Below are 24716 nucleotides of genomic sequence, written 5' to 3' on the forward strand. Positions count from 1 at the left end.
CAGATTCTTTTAAGGACAAAAAGGCAATCAAAGGGAAATATTTTGTAAGCTGGACTGATGGGACTCAGTGGGAACAGTAAGCTAGAGCCCAGGTGGTACAAAAACGATCAAAGGACACTGGAAGAGAGACTGCAGCTCCGAAAAACACTGAATTAACTGAAATGCAGTCTAAAAGTTGGCAGCTTCCTGTACAGACAGTGAGCTAGGGAAGGCTTGAGGATAAATGCTTTTACTTCCAGCTGGTTCTTCTTTCTTTACCCTTTCCCAATAGAGAAACTTGGAGTTTTCTCTATTAAAAAGAAAAAAACAAAACCCGACAGCTTTCATAGAATAAAAAAAAACCCTGTATTTTTGATGTTAAACGTGTATCAGTCCCTCCCGGGAGGAGACGGGCGAGCAGATACACCTGAGTTCTGGCTGACTTGGTTCTGTCACATTCTCTTACTGTTTTAGTCCAATACAGAGAAGCAACAAAAAACCTCCTGTGTTGAAGATGGAGTTTTTAGTTTGATACAGACAGACAGAGACAATCCCCAGTGCTGAACAGAGCCCATCAACTATACTTAGATTCTCAGCATCTTCACTCAATTCAGCTCGGCTCAGTTTCTTCTCCCTACTCCTGTCAAGAGAAATTCCTCAATTTGTCTTTTAAGTTACTAAAAACCAAGAAGGATTTCCTGAGCAGGGCTCTGCCTGGGAACCCCACCATGCATCTGAAAGTAAGCAACACTGTCCTGTCATCGGTGCTGTTGCCCCAACATCAGTTGCTGAAGGAAGCCACGACGCAGGCAGAACAGGAGGTAATTCAGTGATGTGGGCAGCCAGCCAGCCACGTCAAGAACTGCAAAAACCCGGCTTTGCGAAAGCCTAATGGCTCACGTGGAAATATCAGATGCTGCAAGACAAAGATTTCTAGACCCTGCACTGTCTTCTAGCAAGCCTGGGTTGATACCAGAATGCACAGCATTTTTTTTTCAGTATTTAGTGACTATATAGCAACATTAAAAAGCCAGTGTTTTTTTCTTGTATAACAGTGTTCTTCCAGTAGTAAGAAAAACCACACGCAGCTGTGGTGTGAAACTTCCATTTAAAAAGAAAATGGGATCTTTCAACCACAAGTTAAATCTAAGTGGCAGGCATGAGTACAAAACGAATCGACCCCTCCCCACGCTCCATCTAGCTTTCCTCTCATTCTGGTTTTAGTTTCAAAGCCTTTGGGCCTTATATTCTCAGTGATGATAAAGTCTACATTGTTGTCTGCCAACTAAACTCCATTCAGGCCTCATAATATATCACATAATATACACGGGATTAAGTTGTTAGCTCGCTTTTCTTTCAACTGCCATTCATCAAACAAATAGCACTTTGAGGAAGGAAACCTATTTTCCCAGCTGCAGCATGCACAATCTAGTTATCCACATTGCTGAGCCTTTACAGTTTACTATCTCAAAAGATGACAAATTATTATGTAGAAACATTAAGTCAGTTCTCATTCAAATCAACTGGATGCTTCGTGCTCTCCTCCAGGTACTCGCTGTGGGTGGGGAGCACTTACACGTGTCCAGAAGACCTGAGCTGCAGTCAAACCCAAACCCCGCATCCACCATGGCACTGCTTAAAGTGCATAAATATCTCTTTTTTATTGTTTCTCTCTGTGTCTGCCTCTCTCTATTAACCTGTGTGTAGCTATCTGCTCTCACCAGCTGAAAGCTCTCCTTTGTAGAGGTCTGCACACACCTAGAGAAAGAACTAAATATTAATTTTCCTTATAAACTATCCCCTGTAATAAAGTAACTGATTTTTTTTCTGTAAAACAAAATACTTTCATACCAGAGTATGTCTGAATTTACCCATAGTGAGCAACGGGTTGCCCTGTCTCCTATTCTGCAGGTAACGTTGCTCACATTAGCCCATGTAATCACAGGTTTTAAAGCTGGACACTGATTTTGCTGCTGGGAGGTGAATACTCCATGGGCCACTCCCCCGATGAAATGCCAGTTGAAGCTAATGTTAATTTTAAACTAAATCCGACTGACCGAGTTTGAGGTCAGAAGAAAGAGAGCAAATACCCGAATATAAGTTCCACCAGGTGTAAATGTGGTCCAGGGGACGGAGGGGAACGAGAATTCTGGAATATGGCCCGTGTGATTCTCTCACCTGTAAAATGGTTTGCCCTCATTTTGCAACCCAGTGGGCCAGATCTTTAGCCAAGGTAAATAGCCCTGAGCGAACCAAGCTGCCTACAACCTGGTAATAATCTGATAGATAGCTGGGGAGTCCGATAGCTAGTTTTGGAAACACTGTGCTGTCTTTATTTAAACATCCTGGGCTATTTTGTGCAACACAAATGATTTTTCTGGAGGAAGGATTTATTGAAGCAACCCTTCTGTTGTCAAAAGTAGTCATTAGTCTAAGAGATGCTTTGAAACATCGCTCTTAACTCTATGGAAATGTTATTGACAGCTTGTTTAGCAGTCAGGATACCTGCCGAAGCCCAGGTAATTATACCCGTCCTCCCTTGGTGCCTCTCTTTTGATTGCCTGTGCGATAGCAGGAGCGAGCAAACCCCGAGCCGCGTTCACGCTCCCACACAGACAATTTGGCGCGTGGCTCTTCACGTCCCTGCGCGGAGGAGATTAACGGGCAACTTTGCTTACAGGAATGTTTTCATGGATTGTCATAGATGCCATTTACTAACCATTCACCTGAAGGATGTGGGTCTGATACAGCTCTTCGTAGCCGTAGGCATGACAGGTGTAATTGCCCATGTGAATAGTTGTTACCTTGGTGATGTAGAGGGAATCATCTTCTCCAAAATCCTGCATGGAACAAAAGACAGGAAAGGTGCCTTATTACTTAGTAAAAATATTTTAACCACTGCATGAAGGGAGACTACCTGTTCAGTGGTTTTGATAGCACCGCAGCTTGGGAACACAGCTTGAATTTTGAGCAGCAAGTTTTAAAGTTCATAAATCAATATGCAGGGAGAAAATGAGTGGCAATTTAAGAGTAAGGCAAAGTAACTCATCTGAGAACATGAACTTTTGTGCTGGTTGCTAACAAGGTGCTCTTTGCACATAAAAAAGATGGCAATCTCCAGCTGTTTAATTTATGGGGAATTTAATATCTACCCGTTAACCTCAGATGCATAAAATGCTAACTTCTGGGTGGGTTAAGGTTTCCTTTATCTATGCTGGTACTTAGAAAATGCACTGTAACCTTGAGACTTGATGAGAAAGAACTGAAACTGTTAGTCACTTATCTCAGACAATATCCTAGGCAGAAGACAAGGAAGGAGACAAAACACATTTTCTCCAACAAACTTGTTTTGATCTGCAACCGCTTGACAAGTATCTTTCTTTATCCCCTTCATCTTCCTAGATCTGCTTTTGCATTACTTCAATTTCTGATTATAGATGGGGAGAATATGAGTTAGTAGAGAGGTTTTGGCACTTGAATATGTTGTACAAGTGCCCTGCTTAGGAATTTATTTCAAATTATAGTTAGAACCACAGCGCTGATGGGTATACGAAGCAGCTTCTCTTGTTACTCCATTAACGTTCAGACTTTGCAGCTCCGGAATGTTTGTACTTCTACGCAAACCCAGAAGGATACATTTAAAACCAGTTCCTGAGCTTAAAGAAGGATTTTTCTTTAATTAGCTCCCTGCATGAAGCACGCTAAACTAAACTCTTTGCAGAACCTCACCGCGAAAGCCTGACAAAATTAAACTCAGAATCAGGGTGGCACAAACCCAGCACAACAGGGTGAGTGCCGAGGGGTGGTTTTGCTTGTGAAAACCCAAGGACTTTTCTTTCAAATTTCCATCACGTAGGTGGAAAGCCAGCCTGCAGGCAAGGGGTGCATGGGGAAAGCCCCTACAGAGCGTCCTGCCTGCTGCCACCCCGTGCAGCGCAGCCACCAGCATAAAACGGCATAAAAAAGAGGAATGCAAGTTCGCTCTTCTGGTTGGGGGGGGGGTCAAGAGCTTGGGTTCCCGTGTCTTTGTGATGAAGGAAGGGAATCCGTGCACAGAGGTGCTGACCACGCCGCTGGCAGGTCCAACGCCCCCAGGAAGCATCCTCAGCCATGCTGTGCCTGCCAGGGCCCCTGCCAGCGGCTCAGAAATGACGAGCCAAGAGTTGTTTCATGTTCAGATGGGCCACTCGCTAAACCAGAACCATTTGGGGCTCCTTGATTCTCACACTTCTTGCCTCTTCAGGGTGCATCTGCTTCACAGTTTGAAGCTTTCCTTTCCAGTCATGACACTCGCGAGCATTTTTCGAAGAAAGCTGCGATTCTGAGGCAGACTTGCAATGCCAGCTGGCACCCTTAAAGCAAAGTACAAAGCAGCCCATCTCTTGCAGTAGAGCACTGATCTGGCACTACTTGTGCTGGCTCTCCAATCTTCTCCAATAACTTCTGTCTGGCACCAGAGAAATGTCTTCATGCTTCTCCTCTCAGTGGCAGGCCAGCACTGGCCAGGGGAAGGGAAGTTTGGGAACTTGCCTCGTTTTCTGTATTTCGAAACCACAGAGTTTACAGGCAGGACAACAACTCTTCCCAAAGCACAGACCTTGACCTGAGCGGGCACAGATATAACCACCCTGGTTTCTGCTCTCTGCCACCCTGAGGCATGTGCTGCCCCAATGCGCAAATGTACGAACAATTATACAGGATAAATCCACAGATGATCCTGAAATTCATTATTTGTAACGAAAAGCATCTCCGATATTACTGCCACTGTGGGCGTCAGGCAGATTTGGCATCTACACTGTGGGATAAGCTGGTTAAGCTACCCAGTTACATTATTACAAATATCTACTCAAAAATTCCCACTTCAGGCGTTTGCCTGTTTTCTGGTCAGCTAGATCTCTCCTGCCAGAGAGCGAAGATGCATGAGTAACTGCAAATAGAAAAGATATCAACCCTGCTGAAATGATATTTGCATGACATAGAGAAAACGCTTGCAGTGGAGGGGACTTAATAACAGCTTTTAAAGTTAATCCCAAAGCAACTCAAATTGAGTTTCGATCAATAAAAGCGGGACGGCTACTTTTGTGGAATGATTTATAAGGCGTTGTGGAAAAAACAGGACAGTAAAATCTTCTAAGTATGTTGCTTCTTTTAAGATATCTCAGAAAAAAAAAAAATATTATGAACGCTTGGTTTGTGCTCTGTAATTGTCTTTTTATGGACGAACTGTTTTTTCCAATGCATACAAATGTATTAATATAAGTAAAGACTCTTGCAAAAACAAACTGATGCAAGATTACAGTATTATTCTCTTCCTCTCCAAATGCATTTCTCTTGTAAAGAGAAGCCTATATCGGTTAAAGCATGGTTTATGGCTTTTAAAAACTTATTTTGTGGCTTCTAGCACTTAAAGAATGTCATCAAAAGATGATTTAGATTAACATCACATCATTTATGTCAGGCATAGAGGGAAATTATCTGTCTTATATTAAAACTTGCACACGCCCCGAGTAAATTCACGTAAGACTACAATGTCGTTAAGAATGACCAGTCTTAGACACGTGAAGGAAAAGGTGGTTATGGAATTTAGGTTCAGTACTGAACTTTTTGCTGCTAAAAAGAGAATGCTGAATTCTCTAAGAAATTAATGACTTTTTCTGCGTGTTTACTGCAGCTCATGGTTTCTCCTTGTGTTTCCCTCTGGATATAATTAGTGCATTAGGATTTCACAGTTACATTTTATATATCTGCATGCGTTCTTATGCCCAAGCAGGTTTTTTTGTGTGTATTTTATAAGGGTGTATTTGCAAGTGCTGTAAAAACCCAAGCCCTAGAGTATTAGGAAATGATGAGTCTTTGATTCCTTAACGGCTTCCAACTTTACACCTCACCCCAGGCAGGCGTCCTGCAGCCCAGCGGCAAGCTGGCCTAGGCAGGCAGTGGGCACCCCTGGTATCTGGGCTAATTCCTACCCCCCTGCACTGAACTGGGAGCTCACAGGAGCTGCTCTGGTCCATCTCCTGCCACCGTGGTACCCGGGGTGTAAGTTAACCCTGACGGAATGCTCTGCTGCTGGTTGGGTTCACTGGGGAGCCGTCCTCGGCAGGGTGTAACACCATAGTGCAGCGCACTATTTTATCAGGCTGAGAAGGAACTGCAAGCCAAGAAAGACTTTTTTTTTGCTGCTCAGAAACGTGTATCGGGCAAGTGGGAGCGCTTTGAACAAAAGTTCTCAAGAAACTGCTTAGCACAAAACATTTGTAGAGGCTCAGGTTCTGAGCTCCATCCCTCCGTCCAAACACGCGCCCGTAAGCTTGCTGGGAGAACTGGCAGGGGAGAGCATGGGGTGGGCAGAGGGAATAGGAAGAAGTCACGCTGGAAAAAAGGCAGAGGAAATATTTCATGCGCTTTGCCTCTTTTTCAGATGGCTTTCGCTTGCAAAGCCAGGTTTCCAAGTCACCACAAGCCTGAAAGCAGCCAGAGGGAACCATAAACATCTATAAAACTGATGCAACGTAATTCTTCTCTCCCTAAACCCATCCCACCCGTAAAGCAGAGGATCACAGGGCTTCCAGGAGTCTCAGCACCCCCCTACAGCACCCCAGTAAGGCCCAACGGTGAACTGAAAAGACATTTTTATGTATCATTCCCCCAAAAGGGCTAGGCAACCGTGAGAAATGCAAAATAGTAACTTCTGAGACATGATTTTCCTCGTTTACCACCGAAGGTGAATTTTCTGGTCAAGAGGAAGAAACAGAGTGATGAAAATAGAGGCAAAAACCAATCTAACCCCACAAGCTGATGAGTCTTGCATCAAAGCAGCCAGATAAAGATAGGATGTTCATCACCTCTATTTTATGAATTTCATTATAAAATAATGTTACGTGTTCTGGTAAAACAAAATAATTCAGCAAGCTATGCTTATAATTTCTCATAACTGATAAGACTGACTAGTGGCAGATGATAAACTGACTTCTCCATCGGTCTGTCTCCCTTTTTCACACAAAAAGTTCTCTGTCCTTCATGAGCTTCCTTTAAGTCGTGCAGTTCCCCTTCAAATAAAGGACTGATTAAGTGACCTCAGAATATGTTTTAACTTTTCAAGATTAAAAAAATGCACCACCCTGCATTTTAAATTGATAACAGCTCAGTAATCTAAAAAATAATAATAATATAAAAAAAAGCTGCTACCGCACACAGTCAATTTCAAAGAATAACAAAGCAGATTCTGGAAAATGGATATGTATTTTTTTCTTTTGTATTGTATTTCCTTTCCATCACTACTGATTACCCAAGGCATCGGTCTCTCCAAACAGAAGATTTTTCATATTTATTTATCCCATTCCTCCCTTCTAATGCATTCCCTGGTCATGCAATCTGCCGCGGCTCGGAGACACCACGCTTAGAAATGTGTAAAACATTGCATATTGCTTGTAAATCTCGTTCACATTCTGTCTCAAGTGAAATCCAATATGTGATTGTAATGCCACAAATCTCCGGCTCTGACACCCCGGGACGCAGCCGGTGGAGGGGGAGCCCACGTTAACCTGGGGCTGCCGAGGCGGTGGCGATGCCAGGGGGCGCAGGGCACGGCCCACCCGCCTTTTTTTGCCCGTTTCAGATGCTTTTTCATGAAGCTTTCTAACACATCTTGGGGTTGTTCCAACACAAAACGGGAACACGCTTAAAGCCCTTGAAAATTTTGGCAAAGTTTCTTGTTTTCCAGGAAGTTTCAAGAGGAATTAGCACAGAGTAGATTCAGGCTTATTATTTTTTAGGATAACTTCCAGTTACTTGAGGGAAGAAATACTTCCCTTGTAGCTATAAATAGGAAGAAGAAAGAGAAAACCAAGTCCCAGCGACACAAAAGCAGACAGATCTCCCCAGCTATCGGCAACGCTGGCACGCATCTCACCGCAGCACGGACCACGGGCAGCAGCCACTGCCCAGCCCATGTCATTTTAAATTTAAATAGTGATTTTTAAATCCCCCCATTGGGTATTGAATGTTCCTAATATACACTGGGGGCGAGTCCCAAAGACAGTCAATACCCCCTCACCATGCTGACTTAAAAGAGTCCACAGCTAACGACAGAGGGAATGGAGCTCCCCGAGTAGTTTCTTCTCTTAGGAGAATCCCAGCAGTTGATGGGATTTCTTCCTAAATAATAACAACAACAACAACTACAACAACTACAACTACTACTACAATAATAATATTATTATTATTTGCGTCACTTTTAGACCTTTCACCACCACCACCTACAACAACAACAACAACAATACTACTACTACTACTACTACGACTACTACTACTACTAATTTGCTTATTTTTAGACCTTTCCCTTTCAGGTCATTCTGCCAAGCCCAGGGAAGTTGGGAGCCTTCCCCATGTGGTTTCAGTGCCTACCAACAAAACCAGTCCCAGCACTGGGGCTAAGCTGGTGTCACTGATTTTCCACTAGATGAAGAAAACCACCATCGTAAGTTCACAGTAACCAGCACGGCAATGAAAATGTACTAACTAGTTCGTGTTCAAAAAGCTTGCCCGATCCTCAGAGTCCTAGAAATCTCTCTCTGATAATGTTTACAGGATTTTAAAACAAAATGTACCCAAGCGTTTAATGAGATTATTATTACGCAAAATCTACAACAATGGCTATCACTTTGAAAATGATTTCTCCTCACTAATCAAATGTCCCTGATCTTTTTTACAATAGATTCATGAGTGATTCATATAAAAATAATAAAAACTAAATTAGTCATGGGCTCTTAAATCACTTTCTTTGGTGCTTTTAATAATTCATTTCCAGAGACAAGCCGAGAACTTATGCTTCATTAATATTATTTGTTCTCGGTTTTACACATGCTATCACTTTAGTAATTTACATGGAGAAAAATTCAGCCTTAAGCAAATGCCAGAAAACTATTGCAAACACAGCCTGACGGCGTATTAATTTATCTTTTCTCTGCTCAAAGAATTTAGCACAACATAAGACTTTGCTGGTGAGCCAAAAAAGTTTTCAGCTTGAACATATGGAAATGAACTTTTTAGATAGTTGTGCAATTATAATATAGATAAAAATGGGTGACTTTTATATCCTGAGAAACTCAGAGACAATACAATGAGGAAAATCAATGGTAGGTCTTCCTGCCGGAGCTGTTGGAAGGAAGGACTTAGCACACCAGGGATTTAGTGAAATGTTTCTATTAATTGGATCTACTGGACATTTCAGAGAAATGCAAAGACCATGACTGAACAGGGAAGTACCAATCTTAGGAGGAAATTGTATTCATAAACTTCAACTTCCTCCCTACAGTACAGAGGCAGATAACTGGGGTTCACGGATTTTGGTCCGTAATTCAATTATCACTCGCAACAGTCGGAGCAGGCAGGGGAGAGCACAGCTGATTTCAGAGTCCTAATTAATCCCGTTCTCAATTTTTTTTTCTAATGTATTTTTTTAAAGCGTGCCAGTCTAGTTACCTTAATACTTCACAGCAGATGGGCTCACTCCTTTCTTCTCGCTCATTTTTAGAAGATTCATGCTGCATTCAGAGTTCTGCTTTTCTGCTACAACACCCAGACCGAGTACATGCAGTTCATCTGCAGGAGTTGCAGCTAACATCTTGGGTTTCTCAAAGATTTCACAAGGTATGTGCCCTGTACGCCTCTAAAAAATGCAATCAAAACAAAACCACCCCAGAGTAACACCCTCCTCCACAAAAACGGGCTGCTTAGGAAGGTGAAGCCTTATACTCCACCGGCTATTTAGGACCAGGTGAACAACTCTACTGTCTCCATGAAGATATTTTTGCATTTTCAATAATCACCTACAAACTTTTGGTCTGTGACCCAGAAACGAGTTATTCCAGTGAAGGCACAAGTGGATAGGAGTTCCGTGATCTTCATTATAGCAAAGCAAAGACTGTAGCTTCTGACAATACTGCAAGTATTAATTTTCCACTTAACCTCTGCTTTAGAGCCTGCGAAGCTCTAAGATACTATAACCGCTGTGCAATTTCTCAAACTTTGATTAGAAAGAGAAACAACTTGGCTCTAAACACGCAACTTCCTGTAATTTACTCCCATCACTGCATTACTGCAGCATCTCGGATGACACAGGGTTTGATCATTTTAATGGCCCAATTTCTATTAGCAGGGTACTAAGTGGGGTTATGCACACATGATCTTTTTATTATTTAACGGTGAAACTACATTAAAAACATCAACAGGGATATATTGCCTTCATACAGGCTGTTTTAATGAGAAACCTAGTCCCAGTGACTTGTGCTTTAAGGGTTGGCCATTTGCTTTGGGTTTCAAATATTATACGTGGAAAATGGACATGTACATGAATATAGAGGAAATGTGTTATCAGGCACAGATCTTGTAAGAGCCATGAGACAGACACGGAGGTGAATCTTTCCGGGTGCAGGGGAAGATGTGCAATATGGGCAATCGATTTAGGAAGGGGGCTGTGCCCCCCCAGATTCACCTCTGCCACTTCCACACGCTCCCTGCACCGTGGACCCGGCAGAGGTTTGGTGGGCAGAGATGGAGGCAGGCTTGGATTCAGCCGGAGTAAGGCGCACAGATTTGTATGGGGAGGAGGAAAACCTGTTTGGAGAAGAGAATCACTCCTTTTCCTCCAAGCGGGACTCACACCTCTGAGCTCAGCCCAAGTATCCCAGGTGCCTCCAGAGTCCTGGGCGATAACAGGAACCTCAGCAGCGAACCCCAGACTTTCCTCACGTGGCCTTATCAAAGGCAAGAGAGGCCGAGGGTGGAGCAGAGGTCTCTCCAGTCGAGTTTCCTTCTCCTGACGGGAGGCAACAGCAGCAGAGCCTTGGGAACTGGACGAGCATTAGCAGGACAGGCTGCCACGCTCCCATCAGCTGCCGCTCGGTCATTTCCGAATGGGGGACGTGGTCCTTGTGCCAAACAGCCTCTCCCCAGACGTGTCTCACCACAGCTCCAGCCCCTCTGCCCTTCAGCCCGCGTGACACCCTGAGGCCATAAGACAGCGCAGGACGTCGGACAGGAACATTCAAGACTCCTTCGGGAATTTGGCACGTGGAATTCATACTGGCCACTCCTCTTTGTGCAAGATCAGCCGGTCGATCCGTACCAGTGACAACAGTGAACAAACGATGCGCTGCATTTCCTTAACTCCTGGGAGCATGCTCTTTAAGGGCAATTATTGATTTTTCATCAAACAAGGAGAAAGACGAGTCATAAAGTAGCTGCAAAGCACTCTCACTGGCCTGCCTTTAATTCCCCGGTATGCTTCCCACCCTGTCAGACTCGACTCTGGGGTCTTGCACTTGTCCCTGGATGGGATTTTTCTGGGAGAGCAAGGACATGCCACCCGACCTGGCATCAGCAGAAATGAGGAAACCCGTATTTCAACGATCTGTTACGAAAAAGCTTCTTTTTGAACTAATGACCTAATGCAGATTTGGGTTAAAGGGCACAGATTAATATGAAATCAATAATGAAAAACACTCATGAATTTATGTTCTAGCTACCTGCATGACAACTGGCAATTCACTGAATTCTTACCTACCTGTATTCCGTAACGTCTGGTTCTTACAGTAATAGTCTCTTCATTCTCACTTGTAATACTCTTTCACCATGCCTCTGAAGGAATAACTTTTGTTTGTAAATTTTGTTTATAAATTTACGTATGTTTCTCTGGAGATAATGTCAAATCATGTGAAACAATATCCTATAAATATTGTATAAATACATCTGACTCCATGAGGAGTTTATTATATTTTCAAATTGACGAATGCTTTCATAATCAAGTATTTGGGAAAACAAACTGCTTGTTCCTAGGGGGCAAAAGTATATTATTTTGAAAGATGACACATTTTAACCACTTCACTATTTGTAGTCAGAAATCAATTTATAGTTATCACAATCTTATCAGTTTCAGCTCCATTATAGTTTTCTGCATGAAAAAAAGTTGATGTGACTTTTTTTTAAAGTAGAGCTGCAAAGCGACTTCTAATGGATAAATAATATGGATGGGTAATTTATGGATAAATAATATTTTTATGCTAAAAGCAATCTTAAATGTTTACAAGAAAAATTGTTTAATTACACATACCATTAAGACAGCTCTTTTGCAACAGCGATGTGACAACTCATTAAGAGAGTTCTTCACAAACAGGACAAGGCTATTATTACAATGTTGCTTATGAAAGCTTCTGATTAAAGAGAGCTATGAAAAATTATTAATATTTTGTTGCCAATCAAGACACCACATAAAAATGATTCAAGTGATGCACTCAGACAACGAGGCTTTACAGTAATCTTCAACCTTTCAGTTCTGTACAAATTTAGGATTATCTAGGTTTTTTTTGTTGACCATCTTTGTCACTTCTAGCATTAATCTGGAACACAGACACCCTTCTCACATCCCGTTTGTCACGAATCTGGAGAGAATAAAGCCATGAAGGACTTTCCAGTGGTGCCTCTCCTGCGCTGCTCTCACACCTAGCTGGAAGGACTGTGTTTTTACAACAGTTGGGCTTCTATTTTCATCTGATTTCTTGAATTAGCATTTAGAAGAGGAAGAGTTTAATTGAAATATAATACGAGGATTTTTCCAAGTGTGTGAATATCCCGTAGGTTTGTACGTGATTACCACTGTGCCAGGAGCAGGGAGGATTTTCTTGAAGTTAAAAAGGTACAATTAATCTCCTGTTGCACTTCCAATTAGCCAAATTGCTAACCTTATTGTGAAAAGCAGAAATGCAATCGAGTTTCTGCTTGAGGCGTACTAAAAGAAAACCAAAGTAATTTAATTAACTGACTTCAAGTATATTAAGAAGCACAGTGCCTTTACTTTCTGGCTGTCAATGTCTTTAAATAGATTATTGTTTAATGTGAGTTTCTGCACCCACGGAAGGCTGGAGCTGCCACCCACCCCAACCCATGCTGCATGGATTTTCACATTGCAAACCTCAAAACAAATGTTGATGCCAGTTCCATGCTACAAGCGAGTATCAACCCCAAACACAAGTGTGTTCACACTGCAGATGAATGTGGCTTATGTTCCACAAGTACAGGACTTTTTAAACTTGTGATTAATCTAAATAAAAAGTCTGGATTTACCAGCTGAAGGACCATCTCCTCGTCCCTGCTATGAACAAGTGTTTTGGACGTGCAGGTAGCCAGAGAGGGGACACAGCTCAGGTCAGGAGTCCTACAGACTGCTCATAGTGAAGGAGGGAAAATAAAAGATGGTAATCCCAAATTATGTCACCTCAAGTCATCAGATCAGTATACAGATGGCACTGCTATATACAAAACATAAAAAAAACCCTTTACAGTTTAATTAAAGATGAAAAAGGTGTGGAGGTGTTTATTAGATTAAAAAAAAAAAGTTGATGCACGCCAGTAGCAGGTGTTATATGACAAGGTGATAGAGGTCATAAACTGACAGGTGAAACATTAAAATTGAGGCGGAAATCCTGGTTTTCCTCCTTGTAAGAATCTCAGAGTGCTCCTTTGATATAGTTTCTCACTGATATACTGGTTCAAACAGATCAAAAAGTGATTATTTTCATCCTGCTCTATCACATGGTATTGACTGAGGAGGTGTTGAAGCATTCAGCAACCCGTCAGTTTATGTGCAAGGGTGTAACTCCTCTTAACATCTAATGAGAAAGAGAATTGATCGTAAGAAAAGCAGAAATTCACTTGGGCCAGCGTTAAATTAGGGAGGAACTGGCATTTCAGCCTGAAAATGCACTCCTCAAAATTCTATTTAAAATAGTAGATGTTGCAAATGAAGCCTCAGAACCACATGCTATTTATCCTTCAAGGATGTGTTTCTACTCCAACTCCTGGACTGTCATTTCATGTCCAGTTCACACATGAACTTTAATCTTTTAAGATTAATGTGATCATAAGCTAAAGGTAAGACGAATACCCAGAATTTTGATTCTTTTTGGCCAAATAATTTTGAGACTGCTCTTGAGCCTCTACAGTGCGTGGAAATAAGATTTCAGAACAGCTGAACCGTGCTTCTAACCCCAGATCAATCCTGAGGCCACCAAAACTGAGCCTAAAACCACATCTCAGATCTACCTAGTGAATAAAACTGCCAAAAGAAAATGCTCCTTCTAAACTCTGGTCACACAAAGTTGTTGAATTTGCTCACTACGGATTAGACTGAGCACACTGGCAGTGTGTGTCATCTTTCCTAAACTTAATCTGTGTCAAGGAATAGATCTGATCTGAAGACTATTTGCAGGAGGTGGTACAGGCAGGAAGCTGCCAGGTCAACCCCCTGCAGGGCTCTGCCCCGCTCCCCCCACAGCAGGCAACGCCGGACTTTGCGCAGCACGGCATGGCGGGTTTCCCTATATTTTTAGGGCCAGAGACCCAAAAGTTGTTATTCTAACCCTGGTGCTGACAGATGTCTGTAAAAAAATCTTGTCAGGCACGCTGGCTTCGGGCTGGCTGTGTGATGCTGCGTGCCCTCGTCACGGTTCCGGCATCGTCCTGGGCCAATCCTGCAGCGGGATGTTTGCTGGTTTCGGGTTGCATTTTGGTGTCATGCTCCAAACGGTGACAAGAAATGCGTTTTAAAAGGGTAATACTCACTTTGATGAAAAAGAAAAGAATGTTTAGGTGGTTGTAATTACTGAGTCTGCGCACGCAGTAATTACCTCAACAAAGTGCAGATGATTTTCTGACTAAGGTAGAGTCAACAACTGATGTACTGAGTTGCAGTGCGTATTTCTGTCCTGTCTGCTGAAATTTTTGTGTATTAATGCAGAAGAGTAAAACAAAGATTTTTCACGTTTCAGTCATCCTGGATACACAACAATTTAGGGAGCTACAGTACTGAATGTAACAACTCCGAACTGAGTGGTTATCAAATTAACAAGAGCTGAACAAAAATATAAATCAACTCTTGCTGTAGTGTAATTAAAATAAAACCTGATTTAGTGTGTACTTTAATGCAAAGAGAAATGAAATACAGACCATATTTTTTGTACAGTACCTTCCACTCTCTCCGTAATTAAATGTTATTAAATAAATGAGTAAGTTTATGCCATTATTCAGGCATTGTCTTTACTACAAACTATGACTCACACATCAGACCAGCACTGCGAATTAAAAGAGATCCATCTTCCTTCCTGGGAGGGTATTGCCACACCCTGCTGAATAATCCCATATTTCAAACCGCTCATCGGAAATAGTAGCCGAGGAATGAGAGACAAGAATGGCCTGAAAGGCAACAGGAGGAACAGCGATAAAAACGTATTATTTGATTTAGACAGAGAAGAGGTTTCACTGCCAACCACAAAGGTATTGCTTCACGCTCTCGATGAACTTGTTCCTTTGTACTAGGAAAGAGATCCCTGAGGAGCTGATCGTCTCTGGAGTTGCTCTCCCCTGGGCTTCCAGGGCTGATGTTCATGGACCACAGGTTGCACCAAACTGAATGAGCAACAAGAACCGGTGCTATTTATGTGCTGGGTTATTACAGCACTGAGCTTTAATTTCGTCATAACGTATTCCAAGTAACCCTGCTCTCAGTTGCATATATGTTACTTTGCTTTTATTCCTGAGACATTCACATAAAACCAAAATATCACGCCACCTTCCAGTTTTCCATAATAATAACAAGATAAAACTTGTTCCCTTAAAACTATCATCTGTTAAATGAAGTCGTATTCAATGCCCTAAAAAGAAAACAACAAGAATAATTCAGGACTTACGTTGATGTCCTCCAAGTCGAGGAAGTTGAGGATGATGCCGTTGCGCTTCCAGATGATGGGAGGGCGCAGCGCCCCGCGGATGCCGCACGTCAGAACCGTGCTCAGGCCAACCGTGATGGTGGTGACACTGATCTTCTGGTCCTCCGGCAGGCTCAGCTGAACCACCTCTGCAAAAGCAACGAGACAGGAGTAAACCCAAATCCTACAAAGGGAAGCGGTTCCCCTTCTCCCCCCTCTGCCTTCCTTCTTCCTCAGTCCAGGAATAACTTTGAAGGATTCTGGTAAGGAGATGCATTATCTATGCTATAAAAAAAAACCCCTAAACAATAAAGCCAAGCAAGAGACATAGGAGTTGAATCTGCCACAATGGAACTTGCTGCATCATTTTCCCGAGGCGCCCAGCGGTAGCTGCAGCATTAGGGCACTAAGATGGGTCCTCTGGCAAGTCTGGCTGCGATCGCCAAGTCTACAAAGCACTCAGCAACTTGGGGACAAGCAAAGGCTCTCCTGCTTCAGGCTGCCTGGGTTTGTTTCTCTAGAAGAGCCTGGCCAAGGTCCTTTGGAGTGACAAGAATGAGTCGGGTTGCCTCCTTGAAAAAGCAGAATTAAGGCAAGCCTGTTGTGACTGAAATATTAATAAACCCAGTTTTAAATTGCTCAAATCACAAGAACTCCTTTACCGAATGCAGCCACATACGGCATCTGAGATACAGATGTTCTTCTAACCAAGGAGTGAGAAGCTTTCTCATATTTTATTTAAATTAAAAAAAACCTCAGTTATTCTGACTTACATGTACAACCAAAAGAAACACCTGAGGCAGCAGGCTTTACTGAAAACCACACCGACATCTCTCTGAAACCACACCACGTCCCACCCTTTCCTTCTGGCCAGTGCTCGCAAGACATGTCTGCTTATTTTGTCACGTGTGGCCACACAGACAGGCAAGACATTCGATACCAGAATTACCGTGGGCTCAGACTGGCATTATTAAGCATTCCAGCAGCAGTGAGACAGCAACAGGGCAATCAGGCCACATTGTCAAAGCTGTTGCGTTTACAATTTTACCATTCACATGATGGTTTTTGCTTGCTCTCAACTCACAGACTCTGCAAGAAGAAAGCTTTGAAACTATATTGCATATAAATGCTGAAAAGTGGTTTTTCAAGGTAATGAATGGCCCATTGAGATGAACGCTTTGGTGTTAAATTGCTGCAGCAGAATCAGAAACTTGGATTGGGGAACGAAACACCCTCCTCTTGCCCCAAGGTCCCTCCTTCCTCATGTCCACTGGTAAAACAGGGATCAGAGACCCACACCGCCTCAACCCAAGGCCACGTGCTTTGGGAAAAACCACATGCAGCAATGCTGACACTATAAAATGGTGCATGGGGTCAGGCTACTCCCTCCCATCAGCTGTCAAAATTACTCTCCATCCTGCTTCTCCTCCTCATCTCTGTCGTTACAACCCGCACAAGATCTGCGGAGCACTTACAGTAGATCTCCGTTGGTAAGATCTAAATGCTTCGAGCACTTTCTTCCAGCCCTCCGAAGAAAGCGCTAACTTTCAGCGAAACCCAACGCTCATTTTTTATCGTGTCAGTTCACAGCTTAAGATGTGATTTTTGCCTTAAAAGTTAACAGCTTTGGTGGGAAAATCTCACACTCGTTTATGGGGCTTGCACTATGGAAATGCACGGAATAAAAATAACCCCCCCTAGTATCTACTTTTGCGAGCATCACTTTCCACCTCTTCACACACCCTCTAATGGAAAAAGTGCCTTAACATCTCCTGAGTAGTAAATCTGTTAAATCTGTTCACTAATATATTCAGTAGCCTTGGGAAGCCTGGAAGGACTCACTTCAGTGCACCAGTCTAGCAGCTGACTGGGAAGACTCTGCCAGACCTGCTTGTGCAGCAGCACCCAAACAGCTCTGCATCCCTTCTCTTCCTTCTCCTTCCACCTAAGCGGGAAGTTAACTGAACGTGCCACGAATTGCATTCACCGCTGTGGATCTGAGGCTGACTTAGGGCTGCAAAGCTCAGTACGGCACTGCCTGTCGTGTCTGTCGTCCTCCCACTTAATATTCCCAGCGCTGTTTCAGGAAGAGTACAAGCTGTTTTAAAGAAATGAGAGCTGTAGTTTTGATATATGGTTGGTCAAAACCAGGAATGTTTGACCAGTCAAGACCATCAAGCAGCTGCTGCACCCGAAGCCTTAAAATGCAAATGGGGAGATGGAAGAAGATTGGGAAGGAGAACGTTCCCCACCCAAGGTCACGGAGCAGGTTAGCGGCAAAGCCAGGAAATGCTGATACAGCATTAAATCACATCGCCCTCGGGCCCCTGCTGGAGGAGATCAGCGATGTGGCAACTCAGGGCCACCGACACCAGCCCAGAGGCAGGGTGATGGCCCATCCCACCACCCTCATCCCACTGCCTGAAGCATGTAGACAGCACATAGGGGCCAATAACGTAGTTATTTTCTGCATAAAAGAGAGCTCTTTTTTATGAATAAAATATTTGGAGTGCACTTGACAGGATAAAGAACTGATAATTACAATAATTTGTAGCATGGAGTAGGGCTAATGAGGACATTTTTTCTTGAGGAGAAATGAAATAGAGGGTCATTCATTTACCAGAGAATTGTTTTTTCATCTTACTGCTGTTTTCCTTAATTCCCTCTGCTGTTTCTCACTCTGCCTTGAGTCCCTTGGCTCACGCTGGGCTCCCATCGGCTCCCTCTCCAGCAATATTTTTTTTTGAGTGTTTTGTTGCAGTAGAATTTAAGGCTCCCTGCCTATCTTCCAAATGACAGCTGAAGAGGTTTGGGGTTTGCATTTTGAGAAGCACACTAATGAAAAATACGTTAAGTTTTAATGAAGAAGACACCTTGCGTAGCTGCCATTCTTGGATGGACCACAACAGGCCAAGAGTTGACTTTTTATGTTAAAGCATGTAATTAGTACTGACCACTTGAACAACACAAACACAACTCCTTTTTTGAGTATTTCTATGGAGTATGTTTGAGGGCATCTTCTTACCAGTACATTTGAGGGCATCTTATTAACATCTAAAAGCATTTCTACTGATACAGGATTATTTTGTGTGGCTTTACTCATTGCTTTATTTTTGAGAATATAAAAGGTTTTCTTACACAACCAAGTGTACTGGGGAGGAAACAGACTCCCTAAGAGGATGCAAGGGCTGGGCTTTTTCAAAATCTTTTAAAATAAACCTCAGAATCTTCTACTTGAAGTTATAGCGCTCAGACACACTGATGCTAGCTGGATTATGTGTACAAATTATTCAAGTCACCATAATGATTTTGTGTAGAGCCTCTAGATTAAGTATTGAACACCTCTCGTTTTATTTTTAAAAACCTTTAGGAGATAAAAGGATTTTTACCACGCAGATAAAACTGAACAGAACAAATGGGTAATAGTCAAAGTGTGCTCACTTGCAGAACACAGGCTGGAATGGAATTTGGTCCTAAAATCAAGCAATTTTATGTTCATTTGGAGATCCTGCTGGATGATGCATGCAAAACAGCTTTCTATATTCAACAGATTCAACCAGTATCAGTCCTAGCTGATCGTATTTCTCAAGTCATGTCAAACCTGGTCCTCTTCTCTGGGATTTCAGTTGAAGCAACTCCTCGGTCTGTTCCAGCTGGAAATAAAAAAGGGTTTCTGCCAACTCCTCTGCCATCAGAGGGGGACGCTCTCATCATAGAATGGGATGCTATCATTTTTGACTCAACATTTAATAGTTCAACACAGGGGTAAAGGCTTTGTACTAATCAACTTTAAGAGGGAACAGGTGTAGCTGTGTCCCCGTGTATCAGGGGTTGGGAGTGATCTTTCATCAGGCACTGCACCCCGTGGCTACTGCACCCCGTGGCTACTGCACCCAGTGCCTACTGCACCCAGTGCAGCACAAGATCAAGGCCAGGAAAAGGCGGCCAGGACACCGCAGACTCTCCTTGGGCGATGGCAGCAGCTCAGTGACTGAAAACTGCCTGGCTTCAGAAATCAGGGCAGAGCCACCTTCAAACCCACGTGCCCCGTTCGGGAGGGTGGGCATCACCCCCTGCGTGCCAAGAGGTTACTCAGGGAAGGACGGCTCTGTCCCCTCCCTCACACCTTGTCTCTCTGCTGTTACATTCAGTCTGCGCAAGGCTGCGAAGGACGTCGGTGACCCAGGTGTAGCCGTTCTGTTGTCCTTATGTTGGATTTCTTGCAATACCAGGTCCCACAGTGACACGGTCGAGAACGTGAAGTTTTGCTAATTCCTTTTCTTGTTAAAAACGTCAAGATACTGTTGAATATTTTCCTTGGCCACTCCTCAGCTCCAATTTTATTTCTTAAGGTGCGAAGCTGGAGTGGCACTGCACCTTTGCAAGCTGTGCATGCTAATGCGAGCAGGTATTACTTGTTGTGCTGTTTTATCATGGAAATCTTTTTCTCTGCTGTCATTTGCAGCCCGCCAAAGGCAATCATAATTTCACAATGAAGACATGTATAATTGAGGTCATTATAGGGAGCAACCTGGAATGAGCATCTATGGAGAAAAACTCATTGATTTACCACTGCGCGGAGACAATTTACATAGTAAATGCCTGTTGCCTGCCTGCCTCTGCTCATGCTACACCACATCCAGAAACAGATTTCACACTTTAAAAAGTGCTTAATATCATTAATTAGATCTTTTCCCTTAAATCTAAAGAAAATATACTTTTTAATACATTGTTGCCACCTTTAATCACTGTCACATTTGTTCATGGATATCTCGCCCGTGCTAAAACAGAATATGGAACAACTGAGACTGCCGCTCAGATTCTGCTTAGGGGACAAGGCTGTACAATACTTTTTTCACCCTGTAACTCGCCCTCAGTGTGGGGGGACAAGGAACCGAAGTGTAGCCTTGTCTGAAGCAAAGGGAGGATGACTTTCAAAGAAGGTCTCAAGCGCAGATTCTTGCCCCCAAATTAATGCTCCTGAGCACAGAGGCCTTTTTGTTTAAGCATGGGTGCCCTAAATACATCCCGTTTCTCCAGCAAATGGTTCAAGTCAGGGTTGATGAAAACTTTAGCCTCCACTCAGTTGTCCCAAGCCCAAGTCTTTGCATTAGTAAAATCTGTTTTATTGCCTTGTGGCCCAATATTGCAGCACAATGGTCAGTGGTGATTTTAGCACTTGTTTCAATAGATAAAGGAGCCTTCTCTAGCTGAACACACTCTCAGGTGAGGAGCTAAGTCAACCAAGGAGATCAAACCAACGAATGGATCGGAAGGAAAAAAGAGGATATACATTTTATAACTGTTTTTCCCCCAATAACTCTGATAAGATGTATTCTGCTTTGCATAGAGAGGGGAAACAATTTTAGACCCTCTTAAATCTGAGCTGACTGCAGCTAATTAATTTGAAAATGACCGTGTTATATGTGAAATGTATTTATAAACACGCAAGTGAACATGAAATTTGGCCGGCCAAAGAGTGACTCCGGTGATACTGTTTGGGAGACCCTGGGATGAGACGTGGTCACCTAATTAGTCACTGCAGAGAGAGATTAAATGAAATGAAGGGCAGTTCACAGTGGGTCTAAATCTGTTAAGCGCTGTATAACATGCTTAGTAATGAATTGTGTTAGCATTAGGGTATTTGCAAAATACCCTGTGATTTAGTTTCTACCCTTCTCTGTAGACCAAATGAATTAACAAAAAACATCGTACACAAATCACCCTGAGCCCGCATGCCCTTTGCAGACCTGTCACACCAGCTGGTTTTAGGACTATCTCCAGAAGAAACGTTGCCATGCTGCCACATTTTGCTGGTTCTTAAGGTTCAACAAGCCAGTCTTACCTAGAAGTATTTGCTGTCTTCTCACTTGCCCAGTCGGGTGAAACAACCATCCATCACCCAGCCCCAAAAGAAAACTCCATTTTCTGAACAACTTAAAATGACAGGAAAGCCAACCATGTTACTAAAGATGTTTATGTTATTAATTAACAACATTAGAGCTGTTAATGAACATGATTAAAGTTGTTCACAATTAATTAACCCAGAGAATTCCTCCAGCTCCCGCATCAGTTCAGAGCAGGTGATTGGGATGAGGCCTCTGGCTTTATAACCTGTGAAAAACACCATCAGGAGCTGCCTCTGGCCACCTCTGGTGTGACCCACCACTGGCCTCTGTGGGACATTTTAGGAGTTTGATTTGCCTCAGAAAGAGGCCCCACAACGCGGCGCTTCTCTCAGGCTTGTAAACTTAATTAATGTGAATTATAAAAGGATTGCTAAAGCTAAGGAGAAACGTTCGCATCTCAGCTTTATTTTCTAACTGCAATAATTCAAGTTCTTAATGTAATTTATAAATCCTCAGGACCTTGAGCATGCTACTTCAGGAACTATTTTATTGTGAATTTTCTACTAAATTAGTAATGCTGTTTTCTAAGTCATAAAAAGGCATAATCGTATTTCTAGCGGTATGAAAGAATTTAGTACCTGAAGCCCTCTTCTGTCATTTCTCTTGAAGGCCACAGGCTATGACTCCCCGAGGTAGGTCCCAACCTTGCACTGAAAGCTAAAACCTGTCTTGTCATGGAATTCAGAATAAATGTGTGCAAATCACCAGCGATACCTAGCTCTGGTGGGGTGCTAGAGGACAAGACCCTGTCTCTCATTCCTGTCAGACTAAACAACTCTACACGGTCTGTGTGACCGTGACTTTTTGATTAAATGTAAGAGAAAAGCAGCTATTAAAACAATTAAATGTTACAAATGCCTTTTACTTCTCTTTAGCAAATGTGTCCACAATATACTATCACTGACATAGCACAGAATGGTTTGGGTTGGAAGAGACCTTCAAAGACCATCTAGTCCAGAGCCCTGCCATGGGCAGGAACATCCTTCACCACATCAGGCTGCTCGAAGTATTTGGTTAGATAATGAGAATATGCTGAATGAAACAAAGCTTAACTTGAAGGAGGAAAAAAAAAAATAAGTCTTACATCAGTCTGGTCCAGCTTCTAACTAAGAGGGATTAGGACGTCACATGCAGACCAAGCTGCCCATGCCTCTGTGAAAAACCTGAAACCTTTGGGGAAGTGAAGAAATGCCCCCGGGGGAGGACGAGCATCCTTTCCAGCTGTTGGGTTTGAGAGCAGCCGAGGATGTCTCTTGCCTGGCTCTGCGAGGATGGACTCAGTTCTCCTGAACTCAGAGATCTGGAGGCCGGTACCACCTCGGAGTCGGCCTCTCAGTCCCTGCGTGGGGCCCTGGGTCACCACGCCTGGTGTGGCCGTGTCAGGGGATGGGCTGGTTTGCCCCCGAGGAAGGCCAATTTCTCACCCTGAATAGAGAAATTTAAAGTAACCCTGCACTGGAAACGTCTACATCTGAAGAGGCAAACTCTGTTCAAACAGCTGCTTAGATTTTTGTCTAAATTACAATCAATTTCCTTCAAAACATCATACATATCCAAAACCCAGAAGCCCAGCTTTCCCGTATGAATTTGTATCAAGCACAATCACATAGCTAATAAATTTGCTAAAAATCATTTATATTGACTTTTAAACAAACACGGCGTCTTTATGCACTGTATTCTAAAGATCAATTTTTTTTCTTTTTAAAGAAAACAAGCAACACACTTTCCATCATAAAATCCCATCACTGCCCTCCTGTTACTAATCAGACGGAGAACATTTGCGTTGTGCAGGAAGGGATAATTCATTCATTCTTGAAAGTACATGAATAAATATAAGTTGTTCAGTGCTTAATTATCTAATCTCCTGAGGGTGATAAGTGATGGATTCATTATGTAAATAGGCATAAGTAGTCTATTTTAGAGAACAGTTTACATAAATGCATTTGTTTTTATTTTAAATTCCTATTTCCCACAGATTGAGAGCAATGTTGATATGATTAATTTTTGATAAAATATTCCCATGTTGTGTCAACAGTGTCCTGCCTAGACTGTAACAGCCACGCGTTTTCTTAGTCAATTTATTAATGTGAAAAGTAAAATTGCTAATGGTCTAAACCAGGCTCTCCTAATTACTTCTGGTAGTCGTGCCAGTTAAACATGGGACTCGAAAGATTTGTCTCCATTTCTTGAGTCAAACTCATACTACAGTATACTATATATATATATATATATCTATCTATATATCTACTACAGTATATATCTACTCTCTGAGTAACTACAGGAGTATTAAAATCTCTCCCTGAACCCATGGAAAAAAAAGAATATTATAGGTTTTTTTTTAGGACAGATAGGAGGTGTTTCAGCTGCTCTCTCCATCCTATTGGAATTGAAAGAAATAATTAGTTGTTCCACTGCCACAAAAGCAACAGCTGCCTTTTGTAAAAGGCTTATTTCAACATTTCTAGGAGTTTAAAAGCTTTTCCCATCCTTCAGAAATTCCTTAGCTTTGAAATGGAGAACTCTTTAGCATGGGCAGGTTCTTCCAAAGCAGTGACACTTTTAAGAACAGCCACTATCTCTATTTAAAATCTCAGAGTTTCAGAGGACCAAAAAACATATGAAACCACTAAACTTTTTTTTCTGTAACTTCTGCAAGTTACAGCAGCTGAACTGATTTATACCTGATTTAAGGCAGAAAAAGATAGCTTCTGGTGGAGGATGTGGCATGCCAAGTTTCTCCCTGGAGTGAATTTTTATGGCTGCTCTATAAACCCCTAGGGTTTATCATGGAAATACTGTCAGACCATTACGTCCAGCATGACTTGTGGGAACTGCTGTAATGTGTACGTAAATTACTTTGAAAATAGAGACAAGTCAGGCCATGGGGTATTTGGGGTTCAAGAAGCATTCACATCTCGTTTAAAACCACCGAGACATCAAAAGTGGTTGCGTGGAACCGCTCCGATCTCTCACTCTCCGTTCATTTTACTTCGAGTTCTTGGCCAGCATCACGCAAAGAATGCAATACGCTGAGAAATGGATGAACCAGGAAACAAGAAGCCTAGAA

The 24716-nt window shown here is 42.6% G+C and overlaps 1 protein-coding gene across 5 annotated transcripts in view; it reads right to left on the minus strand.

Moving 5' to 3' along the window:
* FSTL4 (follistatin like 4) overlaps positions 1 to 24716 on the minus strand; it is a 382047-nt gene that overhangs the window by 27019 nt on the left and 330312 nt on the right. For all 5 annotated transcript variants that reach the window (XM_026858115.1, XM_026858117.1, XM_026858113.1 and 2 more), the window contains exons 7-8: positions 15723 to 15889; positions 2699 to 2819 (exon numbers count right to left, since the gene is read on the minus strand). In XM_026858115.1, coding sequence (XP_026713916.1) covers positions 2699 to 2819; positions 15723 to 15889 — 288 coding nt within the window. The remainder of the gene's footprint in view (positions 1 to 2698; positions 2820 to 15722; positions 15890 to 24716) is intronic.

Source organism: Athene cunicularia (assembly GCF_003259725.1).
Source record: "Athene cunicularia isolate RWA chromosome 13 unlocalized genomic scaffold, athCun1 chr13_part1, whole genome shotgun sequence".
NCBI classification, from domain to species: Eukaryota; Metazoa; Chordata; class Aves; order Strigiformes; family Strigidae; genus Athene; species Athene cunicularia.